Source organism: Vicia villosa, linkage group LG7 (genome assembly GCF_029867415.1).
Source record: "Vicia villosa cultivar HV-30 ecotype Madison, WI linkage group LG7, Vvil1.0, whole genome shotgun sequence".
Taxonomy (NCBI): Eukaryota; Viridiplantae; Streptophyta; class Magnoliopsida; order Fabales; family Fabaceae; genus Vicia; species Vicia villosa.
This window is the reverse complement of record NC_081186.1, coordinates 93,096,101-93,115,968: the sequence shown is the minus strand read 5'-3', so window position 1 is coordinate 93,115,968 and position 19,868 is coordinate 93,096,101. Positions and strand designations below refer to the sequence as shown.

General features: G+C 33.4%; 3 protein-coding genes across 4 annotated transcripts; 1 reads left to right on the top strand and 2 right to left on the bottom strand.

Moving 5' to 3' along the window:
* The first annotated feature begins 1,755 nt into the window (after positions 1-1,755).
* Positions 1,756-6,144, top strand: LOC131615896 (DEAD-box ATP-dependent RNA helicase 53, mitochondrial-like). Its single transcript, XM_058887075.1, has 7 exons — positions 1,756-2,177; positions 2,297-2,424; positions 2,544-2,955; positions 3,375-3,473; positions 3,629-3,853; positions 4,441-4,602; positions 5,253-6,144. The coding sequence occupies exons 1-7, from the start codon at positions 1,851-1,853 to the stop codon at positions 5,664-5,666; spliced, it is 1,767 nt and encodes a 588-aa protein (XP_058743058.1). The 5' UTR covers positions 1,756-1,850; the 3' UTR covers positions 5,667-6,144.
* A 1,388-nt stretch (positions 6,145-7,532) lies between these two features.
* Positions 7,533-10,828, bottom strand: LOC131615897 (uncharacterized). Of its 2 annotated transcripts, XM_058887076.1 has the most exons (8): positions 10,683-10,828; positions 10,311-10,589; positions 9,303-9,450; positions 8,984-9,175; positions 8,713-8,841; positions 8,402-8,571; positions 8,106-8,236; positions 7,533-7,970 (listed from the first exon to the last, which is right to left on the bottom strand). In XM_058887076.1, the coding sequence occupies exons 2-8, from the start codon at positions 10,567-10,569 to the stop codon at positions 7,890-7,892; spliced, it is 1,110 nt and encodes a 369-aa protein (XP_058743059.1). In that variant the 5' UTR covers positions 10,570-10,589; positions 10,683-10,828; the 3' UTR covers positions 7,533-7,889. The 2 variants fall into 2 exon arrangements, with proteins under 2 accessions (XP_058743059.1, XP_058743060.1); XM_058887077.1 differs by lacking the exon at positions 10,683-10,828 and having other exon boundaries at positions 10,311-10,660.
* A 1,093-nt stretch (positions 10,829-11,921) lies between these two features.
* On the bottom strand, positions 11,922-18,176 carry LOC131615895 (uncharacterized protein At3g49140). Its single transcript, XM_058887074.1, has 12 exons — positions 17,943-18,176; positions 16,443-16,536; positions 15,471-15,669; positions 15,222-15,324; positions 15,027-15,091; positions 14,174-14,290; positions 13,723-13,788; positions 13,446-13,599; positions 13,163-13,263; positions 12,876-13,016; positions 12,551-12,646; positions 11,922-12,392 (listed from the first exon to the last, which is right to left on the bottom strand). The coding sequence occupies exons 1-12, from the start codon at positions 17,989-17,991 to the stop codon at positions 12,282-12,284; spliced, it is 1,296 nt and encodes a 431-aa protein (XP_058743057.1). The 5' UTR covers positions 17,992-18,176; the 3' UTR covers positions 11,922-12,281.
* Between the last annotated feature and the right edge of the window lie 1,692 nt (positions 18,177-19,868).

Here is a 19,868-nt window from a genome sequence, read left to right as displayed (position 1 = left end):
CAGAAGTTTGATCACTAAGATCCTAGTTAAATCTAGAATCTTTTTAAGTTGTGAAACCTCAAGTTCAGCTCTGGGGCAGATTGGTGAAAAATCACTAAGTCTGATCAAGGTTCGAATTGATGATGTGAACTTAGAGAAATTTCCAATAGAAGGCGATGTTAGCAATGGCAATCAAAGATCATTATCCAAAGAAAAATGTGCGAACCTTTAAGCAATCTCCTAAGGGATTGGTCAAACTGTTAAAGAGTTAACCAAAGACAATGCACTCATCAAGAAGCATGCGTTGGAAAATAAAATAGCCAATAATGATGAAAATAACTATAAGTAGAAGTCTTGTGTCGTGTTTATTTATTGCTTTCAGCGTGTTCATTTACCATAATTTTCTACTTTGTTGTACTTTGAATTAACAATTAATATGTTATTTTCCTTTTTCCTTATTAGAAATTCATGATCTATGTGCTTGGATTTTTCTCTTTATTTATTTATCTCTTTCCCTCATTTTTGATGATATTAAAGAGGGAGTAAAGTATTCTCTCAATATTAATCAGGGGGAGTTTAACCACCCCAAGGGTCTGTTTGGTAAAAATACTGGTTGACTGATAAGCTAGTTGAGAGCTTATAGCTTATGACTGATGGCTGATGACGGATGACTTATAGCTTATAGTAGATGGTTGAGACGGATAGCTTATAAGCTAATTGAAATGTTTGGTAAAATTAGCGTTTCAATTAACTTATAAATGTAAAATGACATAAAATATATTTAATATATAATTATTTTTTTTAAATTAAAATAAATTATAAGGGTTAAAAATAGATTTTAATTAAAATAATATGGATAAAAAAGAAAGAAAAAAATAATAAGCTATAAGACATAAGCTAAAACGCTATTTGAAATAACGCCTAGAAAATAAGCTATAAGCTAATAAAATAAGCTATAAACTCGGGATAAAAAGACCGTTACTAAACAGGTCTAAATTATCATATGAGCTTATAAGACTCAAGACGTAAGTTATAAGCTCGAAAATATGTCTTACTAAAAAGAGCCTAACCTTTATCTTTGTTTTTCTATTTTTTCACATTTTTTTAGAGATGTGTTGTCATCATAAAAAAGGGAGAATGTGGATATATGTGCTTACAAGTACGATATCTGCAGCAATCAGAGGATCTCAATGGTTTTGATGACAATAACACTATGATGTGAAGTCTTCATGTGTAGTTATGGTAAAAAATGATCAAGATGATTCTCTCGGATATATCAAAATGTCAAAGCCTATTTCTCATAAGAACAACACCTAATCATACGTAGTTATGATTAAAGATGATCAAGATGATTTTGCTTGTAAGAGCAAGATGTCAAAGCCTATTTATCGTCAAGACAATACCTAATATCAAATGACGTTGAGCAAATTTTTTGATTATTTCTATCAAACATCTCTAATAATGGTATCTACCAAAAAGTAGTGTCAAGCCTCATCAACTAAAAGAAATCAACTCCAAATTAACGTGTTGAATCAACACTATATCAAATAATAGATCTTAAAGCTTCAAAATTTGTGAAAGAAAAAAAGTAAAATAAATTCTTTTTGAGCCGGTTTAATTTTAATTTATAAAAATAGGTTTTTTATATCTAACAACAAAAAAATAAAAATCATACGGTACTTGCTGCCGAAGACAATACATTAATACAACATGTGAGGGCGCATGGTATCCTAACGAAGCCTCGCATACACACGATTACCATCCCCGAAATATCTTCTTCTTTGTTAAATGAAACCATTTTCATTTCTCACAAAACCCTAAACCCACGATTGTACTCACAGTGTTAGGGTTTTTCATTTTCCGCCATCACCATGATTACCGCTATTCTCCGAAGAGCTTCTTCATCACTCTCCCGACGCGCCATCCCCGCCGCCGAGGCTCTCCTTTCCTCCACCGCCTCCGCCGAGCTCCGACAACTCTCTGCTCTCACACCCAAATCCTTCCACTCTAAATCACAACCCTTGCTATTTCGTGCCTCTTCGGCTTCCCGCGCTGGTTACGCTGCTGAAGCTTTTCCATTTGAGGAACCAGCGAAAGCGAACGGTGAGGATGGTCTCGAGATCGCGAAGCTGGGGATTTCTCAGGATATTGTTTCTGCTCTGGAAAAGAAAGGAATCACTAAGCTTTTTCCCATTCAGGTTTGGTTCATAGGGTTTTGGAATTAATCGTTTGATATTTGATTAATAATTAATAAATCAGTTAATTTAGGAGTTAAGATGTTGTTAACTTTATTTATTAATTTTGTTGAATTTTGTAGAGGGCTGTCTTGGAGCCTGCTATGCAAGGTCGTGATATGATCGGTCGTGCTAGAACAGGAACTGGAAAAACTCTTGCTTTTGGGATTCCCATCATTGATAAGATCATTCAGTTTAATGCTAAACATGGGTTTGTTATTTAATTATTGTACTGTCTTTTGTGTTTGAAATTTCGAATTGAAGTTATACTTGGTATAATCAATGTCTTTAACTGTGAAAGTTTATCTTTTTTTGTGGTTGTTATGACAGGCGAGGAAGGGATCCTTTAGCTTTGGTTTTGGCTCCGACTAGGGAACTTGCGAAGCAGGTTGAGAAGGAATTCTATGAGGCGGCGCCTAATTTGGATACTATCTGTGTTTATGGGGGTACACCGATCTCTCAGCAAATGAGGCAGCTTGATTATGGTGTTGATATAGCGGTTGGGACACCGGGGAGAATTATTGATCTTCTTAATAGAGGTGCTCTGAATTTGAAGGAAGTTCAGTTTGTTATTCTTGATGAAGCTGATCAGATGCTTCAAGTGGGATTTCAGGAAGATGTGGAGAAGATCTTGGAGAGGTTGCCTGCAAAGAGGCAGACTCTTATGTTTTCTGCAACTATGCCTACTTGGATAAAGCAGTTAACACGGAATTACCTAAAAGATCCAATAACCATTGATCTTGTAAGTTTTCCTTTAGGGGTTGAGGATATGCATTGTTGAATTTTTGTCTAATGTCTAGTTTACTTGAATAGTCACCAACCATGACTAATAAATAAAAATTAACCTATTAAGTGTAGTAGTAGTAGTAAGGAAAATGAATCACAATGGATGCTGTCACTTTTGAGCAATAAGTTTATTATTATACATAAACTATGATAAATGAGTGTGTAAGTGTGTTTATCATACACCAAAAAATTGGGTTTCAGGGAAGTTGTTTTCATTCTTCATCAGTAATATGTAGGTTTTATGTATGCGTTTAGGAAGCTATAAAACATGTTTATGGTCAATTAGAAGCATAGGTAGTCATATTGTTTGAGATCAACACAGTTTGTCATTTTGGTACGTTTGTTATTTACTTGTGGACTTTTATTTATACATAGGTTGGAGATTCCGATCAGAAGCTGGCAGATGGAATTTCACTCTTGTCAGTTGCATCTGATGCATACGTCAAAGCAGGAATTATTGTTCCTCTAATAAAAGTATGCCTGCTGATACTATCATTCTTTGATTTGTGCCGGTTCTATTAATGATCTTAATTTTGCTACAGCATATAACGATGTTTAATGCAAATATCTAGTTAAAGAACCTTATTTTATTTAATTTCATTTTCTCTTAAAAAAAATTCATATTGTAGGAACATGCAAAGGGAGGAAAGTGTATTGTTTTCACTCAAACAAAACGTGATGCTGATCGAATATCACATGGTATGTCAAAAAGTATTCCATGTGAGCCATTGCATGGAGATATATCACAAGCCCAGAGAGAAAGAACTCTTGCTGGATTCAGAAATGGTCATTTTAATGTTTTAGTGGCAACTGATGTTGCTTCACGTGGGCTTGATATACCTAATGTTGATCTTGTAAGTTCTATTTTACCTTCATTCCCTATTGAAATTGTTAAGCAATATAATATATTTTACTCCATATATTAACCCTATTGCAGAAAAACAGTAGTCCTGTCTTGGGTGATACATATATGCATGGATAGGGATTATATAAACATTGATAAGGAGCATACACTGACTAGGGGATAGTCTTGTAATCATAGATAGGGGAGACCAAGAAAAATGAGTCCAAACTATTAAGAGAAATGTTTGGATATGAATGGTCTGTCACTAAACATGATTGATGATAGAATGTTAAGGGAGTCATTTAATATATGCAGCTGATTTCATTTTGTAGGGTAGGGCATAGGTTGTTTCTGTTGTTTATTAATAGTTATTTGAAGTTCAGGGAAAATTCCGATTAGTCTTGTTATGTATGCATGTTGTCTTATTGTGTGAACTGGATAATTATTTGGAAGTTCAGGGCAAGTAACTGGATATTTTTTGTGTAATATGTCCCATCATAAGCAAATACTATGTGCTTCAAAGAAATACAACTGTTATTTTCTTATTATTTTATTTTCTGTACGTTTGTAAAGTTTAAGCCTTTTTCCCTCCTATAGGTAATTCATTACGAGCTTCCCAATAATTCAGAGATATTTGTTCACCGATCTGGAAGAACTGGTCGTGCTGGTAAGAAAGGAACGGCTATTCTCATATATTCTGAAGATCAATCCAGGACTCTTAGGACTATTGAGCGCGATGTAGGCTGTAGATTTCAAGAGGTACTCACTCTCCTTGTATCCTATTCATTTCCACCTGTGAATCTTTATTAATTGAAGCTGTACCTTGTTTGTTACTAGTTTTCTGATTGTATAAATTAGGCTACAGTAAAAAGGTAGCATATCATCCTGCCTTATCTCCCAACCTGCCTGTTGCTCCCTGTGGCATCTGAACCTGTGAAACAGTACTGACAAACTATAGATACTAAATCTAAGTTTTGTCTGGCACTCTTCAAGTCTCCTTAGTTATAAAGTTCCTCCATGTTTTCATATTATATTCTGTTTGTAAAGTTTTAAACTGCTAGCTACTCACTCTTTAACTCATTCATTCGTATTGGTTGAAATTATTATAACTTCAACCAATAAAGAGAGAGGTGTTAGAGGCTGTGTAGCTAGCTCGTCTCTTCATGTTTTGCTCAGGAATTACTGAAAACAATGTATTTCCTATACATAACTGTAAAAAGAAAGTGATAACACTGTAACAGGGTCCTTGTATATCTGTGTAACTGATATCGTTATTTTATTTATGCTGTGGACTGTTGCTTTCCCTCTTCTGATGCCAATTAGTTTGTAATGATTAATTTATTTTTTTCATCTGTCTGAACTTGTAATAATGATCACTCTTTTTTTCTTCCAATATTCATGTTTAACAGTTACCAAAGATTGCCGTTGATAGTGGATCAGTGTCTGCATTTGGTAGCATGGGTGGTGGGCGATTTGGTTCATTTGGTGGAAGTTCAAGTGGCCAATTTGGTGGTGGAGGTTTTAGCCGTGGTAGCCGTTCTGGGGGCTATGGTAATTCAAGTGATAGGTTTTCTGGTTCAAGACCATCTGGAGGGGGGTTTTCTGGCAATTCATCCGGTGGATATGGCGGATCAAGCTCTGGTCGTTTCGGCTCCTTTGGTTCAGGTGATTCAGGTAGTAGATCTGGTGGATCATCCGGTGGATTTAACTCTAGCCGGCAAGGTGGTTTTGGCGGTTTTGGTGGTTCAGATCGCTCCAGTGGTTTTGGAAATTTTGGGTCGGGTAAACCTAGCGCGTTTGGTGATCGCCGTGGCAGGGATTGAAATGATAGGGAAACATTTTAACTTCATGATATATCATAATATCACCATCCTCATTTCTTGATGGTTTTAGTTGTAAAGTTTTTAGCATTTTCATTTCCTCTAAAGTTTATATGCATGTAGGTTAATCTTATTCGTATCACTATGGATTGGGAGGTGTTATATCATAGAAATACAAGTTCTATGGGTCATATTTTCGTTCAGCTTCAGCAAAAAGAAAAAGAAAGGAGGGCTTTAGAGGTAAAGCTTTGATGATGCAACCTTTCTGAAGTGGTTATTCAAGAAATAGGCATATAAAATTTCTTAGAAAGCTTTAGGGTGTTTTACTGTTCTATTTTTTATTATAGTTTTGTGGAAGAGAACTCTCATCTATTATGTAAAATTTACCTATTATTAATTTGTTTTTTGCCCGCTCACCCTTGATTATTTCTTGGGTTCTGATAAAATAAACTACCGAACATAGATTTTACATTTTATCCTCCATGCTATTGTATTTTATTTAAACATTTTTTTTTATATTGACAAAATGTTATAAGCATGGAGAATATTGACTTTAACCGAAGTAATTGTAGATAAGATATTTAAAATGCAAGCATCACAAAAGAAAACAAAAAAAAAATAATTTGAAGACAAATGGAGGGATGCTTCAGGTGTAATTTGTTAACCATCTTGAAGGAAAATTTTACTGCTCAATCATTGAACTTTTAATATTTTACTGCAAGTTTCACTTAATATTTTACTAGTCCTCAAGAATTCTTTGAAATTCTGTCAATTGCTTCACAATCAATTTGTTATTCATCATCTCAGATGTGTAGAAATACTGTTGTAGTCATAAGCTATGAGTTAAGGACTTGATCATACATAGCTTGACCCACATTTTTTTTTCATGGTATCACCATCTAAGGCACAAAATAATGACACTCTTGACCTTATCCACCACCATCTCATCATCTTCACTTGTGTTAGAGTTAACAACATCAAAGTTTTAACTTTCAATGTTTTTGAACACTTGTTGATACAAAATTTCTTGCATCTTCACTTTCACCCGATATCCCATTCAGAATCGTGATCATTTGTAAACTTAGACCCTTTGTCATATAATGGACGCTAGTTTCCAAATGAAAGGATTCAAATACACCAAGAAACAAGAGGGTGTGATAAAAAATATGAAAATCAATACTAAAGTGATTGGAGCAGTAACAATCTACCAAATAATATATAAACAAAACCAGAACAAAATAAAAGATAAGAATATATAAAAAATTCTTTACCCAATTCAATCTAAGAGGGAAATAGTATTGTTTATATCCTATACCATTTAAGACTGCCAATCAAGAGTCTTCAACAAGATATTAAAAGTGAGGTACCTAAGTTCAATATGAACATCCCATAATTTTTATCCAATTTGTAGCTCAATCTCTCATCTTCTAAGAGTTATAAATCCTTAACAATCTCTCTCTAAGTTTCTCTCCCTAAAAAACTCTTGCAACATAAATGATTGAAAAACCTTAGTATGAGATACATTCTGAGACAAAACACTCTGCGTTACTGCTAGACGCCTTCCACATCTCTTCCAAACACCTCATGTTTCACCTCAAATACCTATTCTGAAACATTCTCGCCCAAAAGCCTCTCGTTTCACCGAAACAACTCATTTGAGACACAAAAAAAAAGATGAAATCTTGAGTTTTCTTGAGACACTCCACAAAATCAACTAGAGCACTAATGAGAATTGGGTCTAAAAAGTCCACTTAACGTAAATAATGCTTCGAAATGGACAACCAATAAGGAACAAAAAAATATTCGAAACTAGGGAAAATCTCCTCAATTAGAAACCAATTTCACGACAAGAGGAATCTCTACAAAGAAGAAGATGAAAAGGTTCGCGAAGGACCTTTGAATCTTTTAGAAAGGAGTATCAGAGGGCGCAATCAGTTCGCGGGTGACACAACTCTCTTATGATTACACCATTTGATAGTAACTATTTACACAAGCATAAGTATGATCATAAGTTCAAAAGAAAAACAATTGTGGAAACTGTGCCTCACTTAACAAGAAGAAGGAGGAACTGATTCCTACCAATGTGCCATTTACCAATAAAATCTGAACTTTTGATGTACATAAACTGTATGACATATCAATTTCACTTTACAGTCAAGAATTGGATTCTTCACTTCCTTTCTTATCTTTCAATTTTGTTATCTTTTACTCCACTCCATCAAATTGTTAACTGCTGCATAATTCCTTGTTATATTCTTTCATGAAAAAGTTCCAAGCTAACCATGCTGCCCCGACAGCAGGCTCAACCTGTTTGCAATAAACCAGTGTTAAAATTTGATTCCATGATCAAGATTCTTGATAGAATAAACTACTTAAATGATCTGCGACTTTGTGCCAAATTGATCCTTAAAATGATGTTCGAAAATGACAATATATGCTGACCTTAGGTCTAATAGGAAGCACCCCAGGAAAGTATTTGGAAATGCATTTCATTACTTCTTTCCCTACATCCCATCTTGTATTTGCTTCAAGAACACCGCCAACCATGACAAGGGGAAAAGCATCGTTTCCATCTGCCAAAATTATCGAATATCAGTCACAGATACATGAATCATCATCTTATAGGTTATGCAAGTATTCATAACAGAAAGCTTCTTCACATATTGAAAGTTTGACAAAGTCTGTGAAGCCTTGATGATATGAGTGTTAAAATATGTTCGATTAAAATAAAATTTAACCTTGACCGCACAATCCAAGTCTCCCTACAACAGCTTTAACACTTGAAGCAAGCTCTTGCGCAGATTCTAGCAAGATCTTATTTGCAACCTCATCACCGGCCTCTGCACAGGATACTACAACCGGAACAAGCGCTGCAATGCGGGCCCATGACGGATCTGCGTAGGTCCACCTGATTTTGAATGAGACAAACAAAAGATTCTGACAAACAAAGGATTATACAAAATGGCTTTAAATTGAAAGATTTCAAAATGCTACTAGTTATTAAGAATTTACTTCACAGCTATATGTTGCATGAACAATGAAAATATACCCAATCAATTCTTCTGCAGAAGAAAGACCAAGCGCTTGTAAAATACTAGTTGTCAGCATTGTACTAGGACCACGACCATCGTGCGCTCTTATTACCGCAGTTAACGCCTGTGCAGATATACCATATCCGCTGCAAATATAAAAGCAAAAATCTCAACAAAAAAATGTAAAAGCAAAAATCTCAACAAAAAAATGTGAAGGGAATGCAAAGAAATAGAGAGAAAGAGAGGGGAGAGATGAGGCAAGGCAAAAAAATAGTTGCAAAAGATAACCTGCCCCAGTCACCTAAGACAGGTCCTGCACCAGCAGCCCTTGCTTCTTTTCCATCTTCAGTAAATCCATATGCAATAGTTCCGGTGCCAGCAATTAATACGCATCCACGAAGTTTACCCATTGTTCCACTTGCAAGTGCAGCAACAGCATCATTCTGAACATATAACCTCACATTACTTGGAAATATATCCCTGTTAAGGTAGCAAAGAAACAATATTAAGATAACTAATGTTTTAATTCCTTAGAGTAATATTAGCAGGAAAAAAAATACTTTTCGTATCCAAAAAGAAGAAGAAAGATACGGTAATATAGAGCAACCTAAGCCAACTGAGAATCCTCTGTTGATCTGTTGGATGGTTAACACCAGATACAGCCAAACAAACAGCTCGTACCGAAGATCGTTTTGAACCACACTTTGAAAGCGCATCTGCCATAACTTGCTCTAGTGTTTCCCTTGCAGCAATTTCTGTAGAAAAAGTGAATGATGGTAGTAACTAACATTATGACTATCCTTGAAATGCGATCTCCAGTTTAATCATACACATATTTTACTTTAAAAACGAGCGGTAACGTTGCAGTTACTCGTAAAAGATGAATTTCTAACACCTTAAGTCAATAAAGTGTTGGAATCAATTTCACCAGTAAAAAACAAAATGTTTCCCCCCATCAAATTGCCTAAGCTCAACATCCTCAAAATTCTCCTAGTATTGTCTAACAAACGCAAATTGCAGAAATTAGCAGGTTGTTCATATTATGCTATGCTAAAGTGCTCGTGATAAACTATGTAGTACAGAGCTTTGTCAAATAGTATGCTGTCCAAATAGTATGTTGTCTCATATTGAACAATATATGACACAAACATGTACTTGTGCTTATAAGTAGGGGCAATCCTCACCTGTTCGCCGATTTAAAAACCGGCTTAAAGGTGAGGGGTGTCACTCTACATAAACTCTTTTCAGGCTCTATATCTAACCAGTCTACGCCTATAACTTTTGGGCTTGGTGCGTGGATATTACCGGTGAGTGGCCCATGGTCCAATCGATATGTTCTAGGTTCTGAAACCATATTGGAATTTGGCCTAACTCATTCTTAAAAAACCGGATTTGACAACATTGAATTATCCCCACCCACTATCCATAAAAAAGAGGAATTGGAGAAAGTCAACACTATACCAAACTAGGTATTTATCAATGTAATCAACCAAATCAATGAAAATGCTCAAACCCCAAACAAGTATAGCTATACAATAACAAACAAAAACATGAAATTGATCCCAAAAAAAAATAAAGTCAAACACACAATCTATAACAGAGAATCAATAACAACCTCCAACACTATTATGATTAGAGCAACCAGCCACAGCCCTTGAAAGAATAGGAAGAGACTGAAGCTGAGAATGAGAAAAATAAACCATTTGCATACAAATGCAGATAGTAGATGTTGTTCCACCGTCCAACCCCAACAAAACACCATCCGAGACAGAAACAGATGTATCATCAATGTCATCCTCAAATTCCCAGGTTTCACCATTTCTGTACCTCTTCATCTCTGAATCAAGGGCCAATTGCTCCTTCTCCGGCATCATATCAGATAGTAACTATTTATCTGAAATTTGAAGAGAAAAATCAACGCTGACGGCAAAGAAAAGACAAGGAGAAAAAGACTATAAATTTGTGGATTTTTAATGAATTTGTGTACCTTAAATATGTCCCACTGTAACCACCACTTCCTTGTTCTTCTTCTTCTGCAGAATAAAATACAAAAGAGAGAGATAAAGTTGAAGAGTTGATAAATCAAAACCACAGTAATAAAAGAGTAACACTTTTACTGTGAATATAATTTTATTCTCTACAAAATATAGTAACTAACATTAAATTTTAGATCTAAATGCATTTAGTTTCTCAATTCTGTGTTTTTGGCTCTCTAATAGTAATTTCTAATAATTTTTATATTATTTATTTATTTATTTATTTCTGATTTTGTAGACAAATAAGAGACCAACTTGCAATCAGATATGCATATATATGAATTTGTCCATCTTTAAATTTTTTTGAAGATATATATGATTATGTAATATTTTTTTAACTTTTAAAAGTTTTAAAAATTTAAGCTTAAAGTATGATTTTGTTTTTGATAAAGAAAGTGTGAGATTATTATTTTTATAGTTGATTCTGATAAAGATTTTATTGTTCTTACAATTGATATTTATCAAATCATGTCCATTTTTTTTTCTTCCTATTTTTAAGTAATAATGATTTATTGGTTATTTATGTTTTAAGAAATTAATTATTGTCTATAAATTCTAGCTCAAATTTACTAAATTGAACGTCATCACTAAAATTCGAGCATTGATACTTACGAATGTGTGTGAATTTCTAATAATTATTATCATTTATTCTATAAACAAGTAAAAGATTAATTATGGTTGACCAAATCTTATTTTTATATCATTCTCTCTTTATTATATGTATTCCATCTATTTTTATTGAGTTAAAATTAGGTTTAAGATTCATCTTTTGTATTTTCTATATCAATTACATACAAATTAAATTTTTTAATTTGACATTTGATCAAAATAAAATAATTTAATATATTTTTTCAAAAAAAATTAATTTATTGATAATTCAAGTGTATTTAACTCAAGTAGTAGATATCACAATTGAGCTACCTCATTACTCTGAATAATTCAATATATTAAATTTGTGCTGACTAAAGACAACTACTCTTTTTCTTTTTTAAGGATAAAGATTTTTCTTTTTGATAAGTCACATGGTTACCACTTAAAGAAATATCACTTTAAATGTACTTTTATTATTTTATTAATTTTGCTAACCAATCTTTGACTCCTAGTAGGTGTCTTATAGTATCCATACTTTTTAGAAATGAGGTGCCATAGAAATCTTACATCCTTGCTCCATTTGTACTAACGCAACAGAATTTGTCAAAATGCTTCTCTTATCATGATGGATTATTCATAAAATAACACTAAAACATTTACAACCTAAGTAGAAAATTTTCTCAGGCCATGATAATCAGGACTATGGTAAAGACATTAAAACAGTTCTATCTATTAACACTTTCACCATTTATTCTTGTAAGCAAAAACAAAAAGTTTACAATTTGACATGTGAGATCTATGAGAAAGTAATGTAGGAAAAAAGGTAACCGCCACAACCCTAGCGAAGCTCAAGTTTAATTCTCTGGGCCTTTGTTCTTCTTTAATGGAGTAGTAATGCCCTTACACCCCCTTTGCCAAAACTTTCGAGTATAAAAAAAAGTTGTATGGGTATACTCAATTCATGTTTGTTTTTTGATACCCCGCCGTGACTGCTGCATATTCTTTTTTCGCCGAGATGGGGTATACAAAAGTTTCTCAATCTGCTTTACAGCCATATCTTCTGACTTGGCCTGCAAATGCAAAAAATTTGAGTTTGAACTTGCAAAAACTGCTTCTCAGGGCTATTATGCGAATATAATTTAATTTATTCTAAATGATTTTTTTTAATATGCTATATCATGTGGTCACAACCTAAAATAATGTACTTTCATTAATTCAAGATGCTTACCTGGACTTTGAATGAAAAACGATGAGTTTTTACTTCTTTCCCTGAGAAAACTCTAACATCCACACCTAGGCTATCAAGCCCAATCAAGTGTGCTTCCTGGAAGCCATTCATGATAGTACATTAATCAGCTTGAATCTCCTATAAATGTTAAACACACTAACACCCAAAGATACGCGTATAGTGAAAATAAAAAAGGTATCTAAGTTAGCAAGTATCTTGAGCATTGTATGTTTCATCCTCTATGCATAGTATATTAGTTTTGAAGCAAAATACACTAACCACACAAGAAAAACTTGAAGATTCAAATATCTAAATTTGGGATTACCTCAGCATCAAGACCTTTCTTTTTGCAAAAAGCTTGAAGAGCATCATGATATTTTCCGTTGAAAAGTTTGAGAAGTCCCCAAGAAGTGTGTGCAAAAATATCAGGTTCAGCATCTTCAAACTTTAGTAAGCTAATTTCAGACTGCAATTTTCGGGAAAGGTAGAACATGCATAACTTGGAACTCAGAATAGCTCAAGATCAGTATAACTTTACTGGTTTCTAAATAATGCTTCAATTTATTATAAAAAATACCATTCAACACATATAGGGAGTTTTGAGATACATGCCTGAGATCCATACACACAGTTTAGCATGATTTTCTCGATCTCCAACTTATAGAACTTAAAATTGGTCTCTCTTTCATCATTAACACGATTTGGGAAAAAACCTACACCAGCCAAAGATTAAATAGAAAAAGCGTTAAAAGGAAGTTTACCAATGCATCTACATTTCTTTAAGTCAAAAAGTAGCATCAAGAATAAGTAACAAAACAACTTTTGTCAACTAAACAGTGTCCGTATGCGATAAAATCTTTAAATCCTAGATGTCAATCTTGACGAAATCAGATACCTTCCAAATCTGACATGTATCCATGACCATCTGAAGTGTTAATTATAAGTCTTTTGTAAAACTCTTCATCAGCGTAAGCAGGTACAAGGTTCCCTAGAATGGAAACACCATTCGAAGGATGACTCATTCTCTTTTCACATTCCCTGTTGATAGCCTAGAAGAAAATTCATTTGAAGCAATATTATTTTTTCCATAGCTTATTGATTTGTAAAATCATTCTCAATTAAAACACTTGAAACTATTGGTTATTAGTTCTTGTCATAAGAGGTGGAGGAACCTTTTCCAAGCACTTCGAAAAGTAAATTGGATTCTCTAGAGCATTAAACTCTTCAAAATCCGGAACCTGGTTACATAAGAATGTGTTAGAGGTTTGAATTTCTTATTGTATATAATAGAACAAAGCATCACTAAATTCTACTCCCTCCGTTCCTTTTTAAGTGTCGTTTTAGCAAAAAGCTCTTCAACCAAGATAATGGATTATTAGAGTTAATTTTCCTATTATACCCTTATTTATTTTTCTCATTCCAAATAAATTCAATCATATATTCTTTTTTTTCAATAATTAATTGAAAAATTTGAGGTGGAGTTATTGAGAAAATAAGGGTATAAATGACAAATTATAACATTAAATTATAAAACGACACTTAAATAGGAACAAAAAAAATCTTCTAAAACGACATTTAAAAAGGAACGGAGAGAGTAAAAATTAAGCGTTTGAAGCTGCAAACCTCAATGAAATTATCATCAATCAGGAATGGATCAGTGATGCCACCGTAGAAAATGTCATATTCACTAACTATCCTTGTATTATCATACATTGGGATGTCCATTCCAAATAAAGCATTCTGAAGAAACACAAACCTTGAATAAATTTCATAAATGTGAAACACAAGGACAGAACAAATAAATACCATGAGGTGAGCACTTGAATGTACCTCTTAACTACAATTTTTTTTAGCTAGCCATTGCACAAAGACAGTACATAGTTTTTAAATAATTAATATAAATAACTATAATTTGATATTTAGTATCTCTTTTATGACTGAGGCCTATAATTATGACTAAATGTTTTAAACTTAAGAGGGAGAGTACATATTACACCAGTCTAAAATGAAAGGATTGGTGAGAGTCTCAAATTGGATAGTAATGCCGCCTGAACAATGGTTATAAAACCTCACCATATGAGCTATAGATTTCGGGGTTGAGTTACATCCAAACCCAAATTCTAAGATGATATCAGAGTGCTGGGCAACTCGGAGATGTGTAATTTTATAAATCCCACACATCCAGCAGTGTTGAGAGTTCTTCATTTGATATCAGAGTTGTAAGTGAGGGGAAACCCTCAGCAGTGAGCTAGCTTTTGGAGTTGAGTTAAACCCAAACTCAAATTTTAAGAAGCATCACGAGAATTTGGAGGTGCTTAAAATATTTTCTGTTTGCAACTTGCACCAATTTTCAATTTATAGAGAAAAAATATGAATATGCAATATGCATTATTTAAAGCAACTATTATCAGGCCAGGGAAAAAATTCTGAAGCAAAGCTAGCCAAAACCATGGGGCAAAGGCCGCAAAATTCTTACCACCGGATTATATGCCCCACGATCTGCCAAAAGGTTTTCGTCATCAAATATTCTAAAATATATCTCTAGAGAAAAAAACAAAAGAAAAAACTTAGGTTAAAATTCTCATGTTGACACTGAATCATGAATTTGCTAAGGTAAATGATAATTCATATCTCATAAACAAAATATAGATCTATCAACAAGACAACAAACCTCCGTCAACATCAATAACAAATTGAGATTCAGCCCATGAAATCTGTTCATGCCGTTCAGAGTGTACCATTCCAGGAAATATTAGCAAAGCGTCATTAGCAGCCTAATATCAACAAAAGAGAGAATGTTGATAAGAGTTTACAGTTAATTACGACCTAAATTAAATTTGTCCAGGAAACACAAAAATAATTTCATGGTTATTAGGTTTGTAATCATAGATATTGCAAACTGACTGGTTTAGGCACAAACCTCAATAGTAGTTCTAGCTATTTCAGCAGAAGAGAGTCTAGCTGGTGGAACATCATTGGAAACTTTCAGTTTTTCAAGAGGATGGTATGGATCAGATATAGAATCTGAATAGTCTGCAGCAACACAAATCTTTGAAAGGAAATGATGCTCCGTGGATAGCCAAAGGAAGCGCGGTGATCCAAAAAATGTACTTTTGCATCTAAAGATAAACAAAACTAATGTCAATGAACAAATCGCGTTAGGAATGTTAGTTCAATCTGTTAGACAGTTCAATCAGCTAAAAATCAAATAGTTAGTTAGGAGTTGGTTAACCATTGATGGTTAGTGGTCTACAAGTTCTATAAATAAGAGCAAGTTTCATCTCATTTCCCTCCACTTATGATTTCCAATAAAGCATAAATAAATGCTGATACAAGTTTCATGAACTTTCAACCTACATATTATGCGGAATGTTTGATTGCAGACTCATGAGAAGTATAAGAATTCGAGTCAATAAAAGTTTTGTGACCAAAAGTCAAAGAGTTTAATTGCAGTGCAGTGTCGTGTAAAAAGTTTTATACAATCAAAACATGACAACAATTCATAAGCGTGACTTTAGAGGTAATTTCAATAAATGTCAAACATTTTAAAAGGTGTTACGGTTGTGAATGTATATGAATTAAATCCAAAGTCAAATATTGCAACAAAATTAAAATCCCAGTATATTGGAAGCCTGTGTTAGGATTATTAAAAAAGGACTCGACTTAACAGATTAAGCTTCTACATCGAATGGATGGTCAATGTGTAGACAGATTAAACTAGATCATAATTATCTTTCTCTAATTTCCATATCTCTAATTTCTTAGTAGATGACAAATCAAACGATCCCACATACAACCCTATAAGCCAGAGAGAAGAGATCATGTTTTCAAACATATCAATCTAGTTTCTTAATAAAGAATAAGAGTAAATAAAGATTATTCTTTGAAGCACCTTGTGTTGGTAAGATCATGCACCCTTCGCCCATCAATAGGGTATTTGATAGAATTACAAGTTACTCCATATGTTAATGGGTAACATATCCCTTCTGCAAGACACAGATTATTGAACAAATATGAAAAAAGCATTCAAGAGAAAGAGTTTAAAATATGGAGAAAAAAAAAAGATCATGTACAAAAGAAAATGCAAAATCTGCAAAACAAAACAAAACAATTCAATTCTTATACACTTGAGTAGTAATAAAAAAAAACCAGTTTCCAGTTTCCATCAAAATTTAGTGCCCACTGACACGATATGTGTATCAGATACGATATGCCGATACATCCATTATTTTGAAAAATATAGGATACGATACATTTTAGAGACGTATATAAAACTTCAAATTATACAATGGTTAAATCAATTTCCAATAATAACAATTGAATTTGCAAAATTTGAGGATGGATAAAAAAATTATGAAAAAAAGAAACCTATCTTAGAAAATAGTAGTAATAGTTAAAGAATATTAAATTGGTGTATCACAAATTATATAGGAAAGATAAGAGGTAATTAAAGTTTACATGGAGTAAGAAAATTTAATTCTCATTATAAAAGATAGTTAAGAGGTAATTAAAGTTGTTAGAAGAATATTTAAAGAGGAAAGTTTCAAGAACAGAGATAAACTAGCCTAATCCCTGACGTATTGACGTATGGGAGATGTGTCGACAGCGTGTCGCCGCCTATAAATCACGGACACCTCAAACATGACTCCGACATTGATACGGCAACATCATTAATCATTTGAAAAATAAATAAATAAATTAATCATAATCTCAAGTGTCTGTGCAAGCTCTGGCACCGACACACCTTTTTGCAGAGGAGTCGGTGGAGGCGCTTGACACCAACACGTCTTTTTGCAGAGGTGTCGGTGCTACATAGGTTGTCGCCATATCAGAACGTATCAAAATAATAAAATTCCATACTCCTTTGATAAGTATTGGAGACGTATTGGAGCGTATCGGCGATTCGCTACGATTCGGCGACGATTTTGAAGTATCCATGCTTCATAGGTGCCCATCCTCAAGATTTATTTCCTAAAATCTTTATTTAATCCTAAAATTAAGGACTCAATCACAACCTATACACATAATATAAGCCTTTTTTAAAATTTGGCACCACTATTCTTGTACTATACAACAAAACAAATTCACCTCCTTTAAATTTTTGCGCAGATCAAAATTGAACTGTCTCAGTTGGTTGTGAGTAGAAAGATTGGGTGATGATTTTAATGGCGACTTTGAAAAGCTCAATGTGTGATACGCACATTTACTATGAAATTAAGTTGTGACAAATTGAGAAGAATGATAAGCTATTTTCATGTAATGATTCCAATAAAACATTGAAGAATAATTACCCTAACTTGCAAATTCTACAAGACAGTGCATGAATGAAGATTTATGGAGAAAGATTTATGAAATTGAAGAATGTAAAAGAATAGGAAGAAAAGTTACTGACCAGAGGCGGAGGAAAATGGTAGTGAAGAAGAAGCTGCTACAATAGTCATGGCGAGGAGAATGGTTTGTTTGAGAAGAAGAAGTGAAAAAGTGAAAAGCGGTTTTTCAATTTCAGCTTATTTGTGTTGTGCGGTGGAGGTAAGTAAAACGGAAAATTTTGTTTGTTTGTTAGTTAGTTTTGGCTTTTGATTATTCATTTTCTGACACAGATTCTTCTGAGCGAGTCAGTGAGGAAAGTGGAACTAATCTTTATTGTTATTGAAATTCAGATTACTTGCAGTCAAAATATTTTCACATAAATGCATTTGACACATTTAGAATCGTTAGATTAAGATCGAACGATTGAAAAATTACAAACTTTAGGTTTAGATAATTTGATTTTGATCCAACGATTGAAAACATGTTGAATAAGTGAGTGCGTCAATTTTGTAAGTGCAGTGAACCATTTCCTCTTTCTTCTTCTTTGGTTTGGATGGACAAGTGCCCGTAAAATGTGCTTTGTCGTTATCTGCATGGTCTTTTTTTTTTTTTTCCATTTTTATTAAAATTGATTTTGAATAAGTAAATAATTTGGGTTTTGATTAAAATAATTTACTTTGAAAAATGTGCAAATTTAATTTTTACACATGCATCTAATGAATCTATAATAAATAAATATTTGAAAGCATATTATTTAAATACTGGAATATTATGGAGTGATTTGATCAAAGGTATGTGCAATTTCTTTTACATTATCTTTGTATATAAATTGGTTGAGGATATAAAGAAATCAATTAGGCGTTACAATCAAAGGATCAAAGTATGGTGGTGCAGAAGAAGGCTATCAGCCGAGAATCTATCAACATGGATATGAAGTGGGTTAGACCTAAAAGAGATTGGATTTGTATTAATATTGACGGGTTGTAGCAAACGATGCTGGATGTGGAGGTTTAGCTTAAAACTGTGAAAGTGTTTGGTTGAGTGGTTTTTCCAAAGAATATTGGTAAATATAGTGTACTAAACTTTGAGGTGCTCTCGAAGGTCTTAAAATAGCTCTCTATAATTGGATTGAAATACGCATTTAATTCGCAACATCAAGCCTATCATGGCTTCCTTTGTGGGGGTTAGAGTTGCGAAAATTCATAGGAAAATCAATATGTGTGCAAACGCCTTGGCTAAACACAGTTTAAAGTCTCATAAAAAAGAGCATCTGAAATTTTCAGAGTGTTCGAATTTTATGCTCAATGTTGTGCAAAGTAACTCTAGTGGCATTGGTTGAATTTTGTTTGTTGTTTTGGGCTTAGCCTTCCTACCGATAAAAAAATTAAATCTTTAATTTAAAATATGATAAAAAATATATTTTAATTAATATTGTAAACCAAATTTGGGACCATTTTTTGTGTGTATGGATAGAGGCTTATAATTGTTAGATTTATTAGCTGTTAGGATTCCTAACTCCTTTATTTCACTCTCCATCACCAAATCACCATTAGGACTCCCATGTGATTGTGCATCATATGTGCCAAACATGACCAACGCAATTAGGCACAATACATCACAAGATTAGTTAAGTTATTTTTTTGGTGAAAATCAATAGATGTAGATGGACCATTCATGAATGCACATGTATGTATAAGGAGTAGATGCATTGTGTTTCATCACATTATTCTAGTAATTTATTGATCAAAATTTCAAACAATAAATTAGATGTCTCATGTTCAAACTTGAGCTTTACAGTCACATTTATCTGCAACTATCAACTAAGCTGAATTAACAACAATAAGTAAATATGTTTTTGTTACAACACTAAAAACATTTTAACATTTCTTGTTATATCAGAGTCTTAGTCACCTTAAACTTTTTCTCCAAATGGGAATTTTGTAGGGTTCTAAAATGTATGGCCCTACTCACAAACTCAACATGTCTTGCCAAATGACTCACACTTATT

Coding starts and splice junctions, on each gene's coding strand:
- LOC131615897 (XM_058887076.1), bottom strand. CDS start 10,569: ATGATGCCGGAGAAGGAGCAATTGGCCCTTGATTCAGAGATGAAGAGG. Junction 8,237..8,401: donor ACTTGGATTGTGCGGTCAAG/GTTAAATTTTAT, acceptor TAATTTTGGCAG/ATGGAAACGATGCTTTTCCC. Junction 7,971..8,105: donor TGCTTCCTATTAGACCTAAG/GTCAGCATATAT, acceptor TATTGCAAACAG/GTTGAGCCTGCTGTCGGGGC.
- LOC131615896 (XM_058887075.1), top strand. CDS start 1,851: ATGATTACCGCTATTCTCCGAAGAGCTTCTTCATCACTCTCCCGACGC. Junction 2,956..3,374: donor ATCCAATAACCATTGATCTT/GTAAGTTTTCCT, acceptor ATTTATACATAG/GTTGGAGATTCCGATCAGAA. Junction 4,603..5,252: donor TAGGCTGTAGATTTCAAGAG/GTACTCACTCTC, acceptor CATGTTTAACAG/TTACCAAAGATTGCCGTTGA.
- LOC131615895 (XM_058887074.1), bottom strand. CDS start 17,991: ATGACTATTGTAGCAGCTTCTTCTTCACTACCATTTTCCTCCGCCTCT. Junction 15,092..15,221: donor TGTTATTGATGTTGACGGAG/GTTTGTTGTCTT, acceptor TTTTTTCTCTAG/AGATATATTTTAGAATATTT. Junction 12,393..12,550: donor GTTTTTCATTCAAAGTCCAG/GTAAGCATCTTG, acceptor TTGCATTTGCAG/GCCAAGTCAGAAGATATGGC.